This window comes from Monoraphidium neglectum, assembly GCF_000611645.1.
Source record: "Monoraphidium neglectum strain SAG 48.87 unplaced genomic scaffold scaffold02152, whole genome shotgun sequence".
In the NCBI taxonomy this organism is placed as follows: domain Eukaryota; kingdom Viridiplantae; phylum Chlorophyta; class Chlorophyceae; order Sphaeropleales; family Selenastraceae; genus Monoraphidium; species Monoraphidium neglectum.
In genome coordinates, this window is record NW_014011476.1 from 1 (window position 1) to 10,278 (window position 10,278).

The 10,278-nt window shown below is 65.2% G+C and overlaps 2 protein-coding genes across 2 annotated transcripts; both read left to right on the forward strand.

Moving 5' to 3' along the window:
- Positions 1-192: 192 nt before the first annotated feature.
- MNEG_10024 (hypothetical protein) lies at positions 193-1,614 on the forward strand (the record flags this gene model as incomplete). The annotated part of the gene is made up of 3 exons (XM_014041503.1): positions 193-725; positions 1,068-1,098; positions 1,423-1,614. 3 exons carry the CDS (start codon positions 193-195, stop codon positions 1,612-1,614), a joined length of 756 nt encoding a protein of 251 aa, XP_013896957.1.
- Positions 1,615-3,776: 2,162 nt separating this feature from the next.
- MNEG_10025 (3-ketoacyl-CoA synthase 10) lies at positions 3,777-9,556 on the forward strand (the record flags this gene model as incomplete). The annotated part of the gene is made up of 13 exons (XM_014041504.1): positions 3,777-3,834; positions 4,698-4,810; positions 5,126-5,197; positions 5,362-5,658; positions 5,794-5,840; positions 6,078-6,134; positions 6,505-6,618; positions 6,973-7,027; positions 7,323-7,400; positions 7,571-7,654; positions 7,905-8,097; positions 8,556-8,647; positions 9,029-9,556. 13 exons carry the CDS (start codon positions 3,777-3,779, stop codon positions 9,554-9,556), a joined length of 1,788 nt encoding a protein of 595 aa, XP_013896958.1.
- Positions 9,557-10,278: the final 722 nt, after the last annotated feature.

The following is a 10,278-nucleotide window of genomic DNA, read 5'->3' on the forward strand; positions in this document are numbered from 1 at the left end:
TCACACTCACACTCACACATACACATACACTCACACAAACCAACATATTCACACTTATACACACACATCCAGCAATGCAGCAACAATTTCGCACGTGCGCCGCCTTGAGGCAACCAATCATGAACGCCACAGCGCCGGCCCCTGAAACAGCATGCGCAGCCCCCCGGACCGATACGCCTGCCCCCGCCCCGCATGCCCCAGACAACCGCGCGCCCCGACGCCACCACACCAGGCCTTACCACCCACGCGCTGCACCAGCGGGCGGCCTTTGTGGTTGGAGTCGATAAGAGCGAGGACAACGTGGCAGAGGCGCGGCGGCGCTTTCCTGACGTGCGATTCGAGGCAGCAGACGGGTTCAATCTGAAGCTGCTGAGAAGCCTGAGCCCGCGGTCAGGCGGCAGCAGCGAAACCCAAGACAGCGGGCGGGGCCGGGACGGGCCGGCCGCGGGGGGGCCTGGGCCGGTCAGCAGCAGCGCGCAGCAGGAAGGGGACCAGGAAGAACGGCGTGAGGAGGAAGGTGGAAACGTGCCGCAGCAGCAGCAGCAGCAGCAGCAGCAGCAGCAGCAACGGCAGCAGCAGCAGCAGCAGCAACAGCAGCAGCAGCGGGGCCGCCAGAAGGGCCACAGCCAGGACTGGCGGCGCCCGCTGTTTACGAAGGTGTTCGTCGACGTGGGCGGCATTGCTGAGCTGCACACAGTCATGGCGCTGGTTGGCCTGTACACGCGGTGAGGGCTGCGCATGGGACGCATGCTGCATGGTGCATGCTGCATGCGGCATGCATGGGCGGCATCGTCCATGCATGCATGAGGATTGGGTGTGGGTGCATGCGGGTGCTTGGCGTGCCGGGGCCATGCCACTGTTTTGAGTGCGGGGCCGCTTGCATGTTTGCGTGCATACGGTTGCTGTTCGTGCGAGGGAGGAGCAGGCGGCTGAGCGCGCAGGCGCCACGAGCGCCAAGCAGCCGGCTGCCCTTGCGCCGCCTGGTCCTGTGAATCCTGAGCGTTGCCGCTGCGAATGCGCTGCGGTCGTGACTGGTTTGTCCTCCACATCCCAATTGCAAACCACAGGCAGTTCCTGGGGGCGAACATTGTGGTCAAGGTGAGCGCGGCCGCCAAAGGCGCGCCGCGGGGACCCTCGCAAGTAGCGGGGGCTTGCGTGGCGCGAGGCGGCAGTTGGTTCGCGCCGCGGCGCTCCGGGAAAGGCGCTGCCCTGCCAAGCCGAGGCGCCAACCACACGTCGCGCCGGCTTGCGCACACCTCAGCTAGCACGGCCGCCAAAACAAATCGACACCTCCCAGTGTTGTTTTTTTGGTGACGGGTCCTATACCACTTGCTTGCTGGTGGGGCCTGCCCACACGCGTAGGGCGTGCACCCGTCAACTGCCGTCCGCCCCGCGCCCCGCAACGCATTGCTATCATCGCAGAGCAAGTACCTGAAAAACCTCCTGGGACACACAATGGTGTGGCACCCCCCTATGCTGCATGGCAACCAAGGGCGCCAGGCCAGCCGCTGGAGCCAAGGCGTGAACGGGGAGGCACACGGCGCGGACGCGGGGGTGCCGGCTGGGGCTGAGGAGCATGACGCTGGCGCGGGCGGCTGCACCGGCGACGTGTAAAGAGGCCGTGTGTGGCGATGCTGGTCGCGGGCATGGTTGCGTGCTCGGGGCTGCGACTTCCCTGGATCAGTGGGCGTGCACGCCGGGACCGGCCAGGCACACGGGGACGGTGGGCACGCGGGGATGCTTTGGGCCCATATGGTGTTTGGTGGCCGCGAACACACACGCGGCAGCTGAGGCTTGGGACGACAGCGTGTTGTGAATCGCGCGATGCTCTCAAGGAAGCGGCAGGTGCAGATGGAAGGAGGGGTAGCTCTAGTCGGTGCGTTTCACGTCACCTCAACTGTAACTTGGCGTGCCCGCCAACAGCCAGGTGGCTCTTCCATCGTTTTGATGCGTCCTCACGACAACACACCCTATTTGAGGCCGCGCTTGCTCCGCTCCTGCCTGGTACGGTACTCAACGCTCGACTCACTCTTGCGCTGTCGACGCCGAGCACGTCAGACCTGTTAGACCTGCTCGACCCGATCATCGCTGGGGGCGGTTGATCCTTGCAGCAGCGTTCATAAGCGGTGCCCAGGTGAGAAAAATTACCTTCACGGGCAAGCGCGTCACGGGTTCCATTCAGCTTTGGCCATTCAGGGGTCCCCCGTTGATCCAATCCGATCACATAGCATGTAATTAACCTTTTACGGCGTGTGCAGGGCTGCAGGAGGTGCCGTCACCGCCGCGGTGACCTACAAACGAGCGAGCAGGTGCGAGCGAGTCAGCAGGCGCTCATCACCCTCGTCAACCACAGCCGGTATGAAGTTTTCGTCCACACCATAAGTTTTTCACCCGTCTTTGCTGGTTTAACCAACGCACAAACACTGTCACCGCCCGTTGTCGTCGCTGCCCCCTCCGGTACTCCCTTCTCTGTCCAGGTCAAGATGACGGGAGGATGCTATATGCTCGATTTCTCTGTGTATCGTCCGCCAGAGAGCTGGCGGATGAACTTGGCAGCCTCGTGGAAAAACGGGCCGGGATGGCGGGTGGGTCCCATGGCCGTGCGGGATCATAAATTCAGATAGCGCGATACTATCGAGGACATCGCGTGCGTGGGCGCCTCGCTCCCGCTGCGCAGCAGCGGGACATGGGCTCGGTCATCAGTATGAGCGCACAGGACTGGGGCCGCGTTGCACAGCGAGGCGCCGCGCGCGAAATTTTCACATGCCCTGCGCACCAAGTCCGACAGCGCCTGGAATCGCTCCTGGGCCTGGGGCCAGCTGTCGGGGAGGCGCGGGCCAGAGGCAGTTGGGGGCGGTTGTGAGGTCGGGGGGGAAGCCCCTGCAAACCCGCGTAATAATCGGCTAGGCTCCCTGCGTCATCCCCAGACGCAGCGTCGTTCACCCGTCCACACGCGCCCGCCGCCACCTCGCGGCCGCCGCCTTGCAACGCGCGTGCGCGCCGACCGCAGCGCCCCTCGCCCCACCTGCCGCCGCGGCCGCTTCTCGGCAGCCGCCGGCACGCCGCCCCGCCGCCGCCTGGCGCGCTCCCCCAGCGCCTGCCGGCGGCCGCTCGTCGCTACATCCAGCCCGGCCGCTCCTGAAACCTCTCAGACGCGAGTTCCACACACGCCAAAGCTCCCCTCTGCCCCTCCATGCCCCGACACTCACACAACCACCCCTCAAGCAATCCAACGTCATCCATGCACCATCCATGCACCCCACAGGATTTTATTCAGGAGCGGTCCGAATTTTTGGACAAGGTGGTGGCCAAGAGCGGGCTTGACGTGGATGGCACCTTCCTGCCCCCCTGGGTCAACCCGTCATGCACCACGGGTGGGCCCATCGGGGGACGCCGCCGCCGTCTGCACGGTTTTTGCGCATGCACACTCTCATTATGGACGCCCAGTGGGAGGCCGCCAGGGCCGCAAACAACAGCACAGGGGTGCTGAGCGGCAGCGTGGCGGTCAGGGGCGCCAAGAGCGCGGCGCTCGCGCGCTTCGGACTGCCACCGAGGAACGAAGCCAGCCCGGCGTAGCGTTTGCAAGCGCAGTCCGAGCTTGTGCAGTCCACAGACACGCCGCACCCGGCTCAGCCCGCCCCACACCAAAACCCGTAAGCAGCGCCGCGCGCGCGGTCAACGCCCCGTCGTCGCGATTACGAATATGCTAATGAGGATTACGGACACATGATACGTCATCATGACCTGCAGATTACAAGAGCGACATGAAGACAGCCATGCTGGAGGCGGAAATGGTCATGGGCGGCGCGGTGTCTGAGGTGCTGGAGAAGACGGGTGGGTGGGCGGTGTGTGTGGGGCAATAGGGTTTGTGTTTTTGTCAGAAGGGCCCTTGTGTGTGTTTGTAGGGCGGGGGGTGTTTGGGGTGGAAGCAGGAGGGGCGCTGGCAGGGCCCCAGGGTTGCTGTGCAAGGGAAGAGCTGGGGAAAAAAAGGTGGGACAAAAGCTGGGAGAGAACACACGTGGGGATGGGAGGACTATTGGGAGGACCGGCGGGGTTCGGGCGTGCAAGTGCTGGCTGGGGCTGGGCATTGCATTTGGAGGCTCCCGCTTTGGAGTTACGAGAACCATGGGCTTGATTATGATGGTGAGTGGGTATAGGACAGGCTGCTCAAAAACACGCTGGGGCTTGGGGCTGGGCCCTCAGGGTTGGCAAGTTTATGTTTTGGATTGGCAAAAGTTTAGGGATCGCTGCGTTCGTGTGCAACTATTGACATAGCATCTTTGTGTGTAGGGGCTTGGTTGGCAGCAGAAAAGACTTTTTCAAGAACGTGGCCGGACGCGGGAAGGAGGGGGCCTTTGGGGCGGATGCGCATCTGCATGATGGAAGGCCTGGGTTTTGCAAGGGCCAAGGCAGCCCACGCTGCCCCTGCAACAAGGACGGCCCTGTCGTTCTGCATATCAAACTGAACCAAGTTCCCAGACATGCTGGTCTCGGCCGCCTGCCTCAAACGCACCCGCCGAAGTTCTCACTGTGTTTGCATCCTACGTTTTCCTTACAATTCCCCCGTTGTCAGTCCCCTCGCATGGCTTCAACACCAAACGCCGGCCACCCCCAATACATTGTAAATCGCATCTAACCGCCAGCAAACCTCAGTCAAACCATGGTCAACCCCTCCCTTCCCTTTGTTTCACCCACAGGTGTGAAGCCCCAGGATGTGGACATTCTCATAACCAACTGCTCCATCTTCTGCCCCACACCTTCCCTGGGGTCGATGCTCATCAACAAGTTCAAGTTCAGGAAGGACGTCCAGGTCAGTGTGACTCACGGACGACTCATGCATGACTCACGCGCGGCTCATGCATTGCTCACGATGTTGACACGCGGCGGGCGCGTGGCATGGATGGTGGGGGTGGTCAGGCCGAACAGCTAGCTTTGGTGTCGCCCCCGTCATTGAATTTTGAGTTGGCCGTGGCAGGCAGCCGGACGCTTTACCCTTGAAAGGCGAAGACGGCCAGCTCCGAGCGCACCCCCAGTAGCGCCACTGCACGGGGCAAATCTATCCTTTTCCCTCGTTTTCGACCCACACGTGCGCCCCCGCCCATGGCGCCCTGCCGTACCGAATCAGGTGTACCATCTGGCAGGCATGGGCTGCAGCATCGGGGTGATTGCGGTGGGCCTTGTGCGGGACATGCTGAAGGTGAGGGTGAGGTGGGGGCGGTACGGGGGGTGCGATGGGGGGAGGTTTGGTGTTCGCTTCTGGTGAGGCTGGAGGGCTGTGGCACTGGTGACCTGTCAGGAAGAACATTTGATGCAGGCAGGGGCGGCGGCAGGAGGCAGGGCGGGGCCCCTGCTGGAGCTCAGGGTGCGGCGCGCGGGCGTGCAGCTGGAGCGCGCCGGCTGGAATTGTGGACGGCGCGCAAGGCGGCGCCGCGGATTCCAGAGCGGCAGCACCAGCAGCGCAGCCACCGCCATCGTGGGAGGTCGCTGGACGCCGCGCCCTGTCCCGGCACAGCCGTGGGCGGGGCCACGGCAGCTGTCCATGTGGAGGGCAGTGCCGCCACGCCCGCCAGGCCGCACGCCGCCATGGCCAAGCCCGCCGCGCAGCCCCAGCCGCCAGGCCGCCATGCGCTGCGATGCCAGGGGCCGGCCGCCCTCCTGGTGCCGCATCCGGCCGCCAGCCACCCTGATTGCACCCCCCACCCCCTCACATGATAGTCACATTATGAGCAAATGGAAATGCCCGACTCCCAAGCTCTGCCATCACCCCCAACCCCCCCCTCCCCGTCCCCGCAGGCCCACCCCAACAGCATTGCCCTCATGGTACCCTGCGAGGTCACCACGTGAGCAGATGTTTTAGAAATGACACGGCTGATGCACAACGACATGCCAAAACTCATCACCCGCTTGTTCGGAGAATTAGAGTCTCGAGGGCGGGGCGGCTGTCGCACGCTCCACTGCGTGCATGCTTGGGCCCGCAGCGGCTGCCTGTTCCTGGCACGGGCCGCCCTGGGGCCACGCACACGCTGATGTCATCTCTGATGTTACCGCCGGGTGTCGCCGCCGCCGTAACCGCCCAGGTACTGCTACTACCCGGGCACCAACAAGGACTTCCTGGTGTCCAACGCGATCTTCAGGTGCGGCAAGTCGGGGCCCGGTCAAACTGAGGTTTGACCCAGTCAAATCAGCGCCTCTTTGACCAACATTTGTAGATGCTTCGATGCGCCGGCCGGGACCCGCTTCACATCGGCATCGCTCAACCCTCGGGCGCCGAGTTGGCCAGCGGGACGGGCGGCATCAAGCAATCAAAGGGCAGCAGTTGGCGGCTGCATCGCCCTCAGGAGCTGCGAGCGAGCGGCCGCTGCGCTGTCATCTCACGCTTCTGGTCACGTCAGGCGTCCGCGGGGTTGGGTGACTGCAACCACAGTTGCGCTGTGTGATGTGTGCTGTGAGCATGCGCTTGTGGGCGCAGTTTCACGGAGTGGTGTTCAAAAACGTGACACGCAGGTCTGGCGGCGCGGCCATGCTGATGACTAACAAGTCGTCGCTGTACAGCCGCTGCAAGTACGAGCTGCACTCCAGCACGCGCGTGCACACGGGCCAGGACGACGCCGCGTACCGGTGGGCGGGGCGCCGCGCAGGGATCGGGTTTGGATGGCAGGGCTTCAACCTCGAAACTGGCAAGGCTCTGAAATAACAGAGAAGGGTTCAGATCGTGGGGCTGGTGCGGGGAGAGCACCGCGTCGGCGGGCAAGCGGGCGCCGCCGGACGCTGGGGGTCCGGGCGGCGCCGGAGCGCCCCCGAGCGGCGCTCGTGGAGCGTTTGAGCTGGCCCCGGGGGCGGCTGGGCGTCGCTCCAAAGCGTGCGGCGGCCCGACGGCTCGGCCGGCTGCGGGGCTGCGATGCGGGCTTTGACGCTGCTGGTGCTGCACGCTGTTGCTGACCAGGGTATGATGTCATATATTCCACATTTCAGGTGCATCAGCTGGGGGCCGGATGAGGAGGGCATCAATGGGGTCTACCTGGGCAAGGTGTGGCCCACCTCAAGGGTGAAGTTTCACAACCGTGCTTCCCCGGGGAGGGTGCCGGCTCGCGCGGCGAGCGCATTCGTGGAAGCCCTGATCTTGGGCCGGTCAGCCGACCCCTCACCTGGGCGGGCGCGTTCTGGCGTGGCGGGGCACAAGCCCTGGCGCCCTGCTTTGTTGCCCTGCTCGTCTCCCTCCTGCATCCGCGCGCCGTGCCGCGGCGGGTTACGATTTTCGACTCGTCAACACCTCTCTCAACCCGCTCCTCTCATTTTCTCTGACCCGCGTGACTCATCATCAGGATGTGCCCATTCAGGCCGGGAAGATGCTGCAGGCCGTCATCGCCGCAGCCACCCCCAAGATCATGACGTGGCAGCAGGTGGGCGGAGGCAGCGCCTTTTGACCAGCCTCGGCGCGAAGCCTTCGATATGGTCAACTGCAATCCTCGTGCGGCCGACTGGTGTTAGCCTTGGGCGCCGGCATGGGGAGGGCCGTGACTCGTTGGTGGGGGCGTCGCTTCACAAGTGACGGCCTCCGCTCGGTCAACAGCAGCAGCAGCAGCGGCAGCAGTATCAGCAGCAGTATCAGCAGCAGCAGCGGCGTGAAGGACGCGCCTGCTGCTTGACGGCACCTGTAAAGGGCACCTCTTATGGGCGCCGCGTGCCATGCCATGCCGCGATACGCCTGCATCAAGGGCGCCCCACCCCTTGTCACCCCGCCCCATCAACGCCGGTTGCCAGCGACCCCCTACCGCACATCTCAACCTTTACACACGCAAATACACCTCAGCCACACGTGCACGGCACGCACAACCCTCCAGACCCACATACATGACTTTCGCGCGCCTCTTTAACCCCTCCCCACCCCCACCCACCCCCCGCAGTACGCCGAGGCAGCCACCAACATCATCGGGCGCAAGGTCCTCGGCCTCAAGTGGCCGCGGTACCAGCCCGACTACACCAAGTGCATCGAGCACTTTGCGCTGCACGCGGGCGGATACGCGGTGCTCAAGGGAATCCAGAAGGGCATGAACCTGCCCCTTGAGATGATGCTGCCCTCCTTCGCAAGCCTGAGGGGTGGGTGCGGGGCGCTCGGCGTGATCGATCGGGTGGCAATGAGCAGCGCATTCTGCGTGCTTGTCTGCGTTTGTGTCTGTGTGTGTGGGTGTGTGGGTGTGTGGGTCTGGGTGTGGGTGTGTTTTCTTTGGGGGGGGGGCAGTCTGCGGGTGGGTGCGGGGCGCCCAGCATGACCCGTTGGGTGGCGATGAGCAGCCGATTGTGGGTGCGGGTGTGTGTGGCCGCGCGCGTGCGAGCCAGAGTGCTTGCACCTGTGCGCGTGGAGGCGGCTGCATGTGTGTGCACATGCGTGCGTGCGTGCGCGTTTACGTCCATGTATGCATCATGCAATCGACTGCGCCATTGCGTGCATGAGAGGAGTTGCGGACATGGCCCGAAAGGCAGGGTACAGCACAAGCGCAAGCGCAGGCACACGCACACACACACACACACACACACGCGCGCGCGCGCGCGCGCAGACTATGGCAACACCAGCAGCAGCACCACCTGGTACAGCATGGCCTACCTGGAGCGCTTCGGGTTCGTCAAGCAGGGCCAGCGCATCATGCAGGTGGGCGGGGACCGTGAATTCAAAGTTCTCACCGTGAACTTCTGAATGTTCACGCTGGGAAGGCGGGGAGCCGGTCGTGTCGCTGCACGGCTCAGGGGCCGTTGAGGCTGTGTTGATTGTTGAGGCTGCGTAAAAGGGGTCTGTGGGGCGTGGGGCGAGCAGTTGCCTGGGGGACTGCCACGCAAACCAGGGGAACACACTGGGGCCGCTGCAAACGGGGGCGGGGGATTGTCGTCTGGCAGCGCGCTGCTTGCAGGCGCCGTCGGGGCTTGATGCACTGGGCACTCCGCTGCTTTGCCTGCCAGCGTCCGCCCGCTCGTCTTCCGCATCAATCACTCACAATGTTGTTAACTTGTGATGTTTCTGCACACGCCAACCCAGGTCGGCGCCGGCGGCGGCATGAAGGGCGGCGTGAACATCTGGCAGGCCCTCAGGGACACAGAGACCCCCCACGCCGCCTGGGTGCACGTCGCCGTCCCCTACACCGAGGCCGACATGCCGAGATCCATCTCAGACCCCCGGTCTGCCGCGAAGACGGCAGCAGGCGCACGCGTGAAGGTCGGCGGCGGGGCCGTGTATCTGGATGAGAAGGCGCGCGCGGCGGAGAAGCCTTGCGTGGAGGTGTCCGCGCCGTCGTCGCCGGCGGCGTCGTCGGGCAGTGCGCCGTCGGATGCCAGCAGCCTTGCCGACGCCGCGTGCCGCGCGATCGAGTTCGAGCAGCGGCTCGCGGCTGCGGCGGCCGCGAACGGCGGCGCGAGGGTCGGGCCGGACCAGGACGCTTTCAAGAGTGGCGCCGTCGGCGATGGCGCGGGCAGGGGGCGGAAGGGGCTGCGGAAGAGCGCGATTGAGGCGGCGATCGAGGCGGAGGCGACGGCCGAAGTTGAGGAGTTTGGGTTCTCGCCCTTGTAGGCGGCCTGCGGCGGCAACGGGGGCGGCCGGCGGCGCACGGCGGGCGCGCTCACTGGCGAGCGCCCCAGGAGGCCGCACGGCCCCCGTGGCGGCGCTCGGGGTGCGCGCCTTTGCCACGGCTGTGCATGTTTCGAAGCGCCGGAGGGGCGAGGACGGCGCAGGGCACGCGTGGCGGCGTGGGTGCCCGACGCACCGCTTTGGACGGCGCGTGCGCTCGACCCCCGTTGCGCCGCTCGCCCTGCCTCTCGCCGGCCGTGAATCGCACAGGCATAGCATTTTTCTGGGGCACGTGTGCGCGCGCGCGTGCGCACTTTGCCCTGTCTGAAACATGGCTTGCTTCTCACCCAACTCCCAACAAACGCACGCTTCGTGCATCGCCGGCACCCACGGCCCAGGCTGAGGCGGTGCGACCGCGCCCGCGAGCCCCCCGCCCCAGCGCCGCAGGATGCGCCACGGCCGCCGCACGCCGGCCCACCGGAAGGCGGGCGGGCGCTTGCGTGTGCCCTCATGAGTGCGCGCGTGTGAATTTCACCGCGCGCCTAGTTTCGTCACCGGCATAGCGATTCATGGCCGTCGACCGCCCACGCCCCGCGACTCTGGCAAAACGGCCTGGCCTAATCTGATGTTTCTTGAACTACCGCGGCGTGCTGCCGCCCCCAACGATCCCGATGCCGCCGGCAGCCGGCCCGCGTGCACGGCGGCGCGGCCCCGCACCGCTGGGC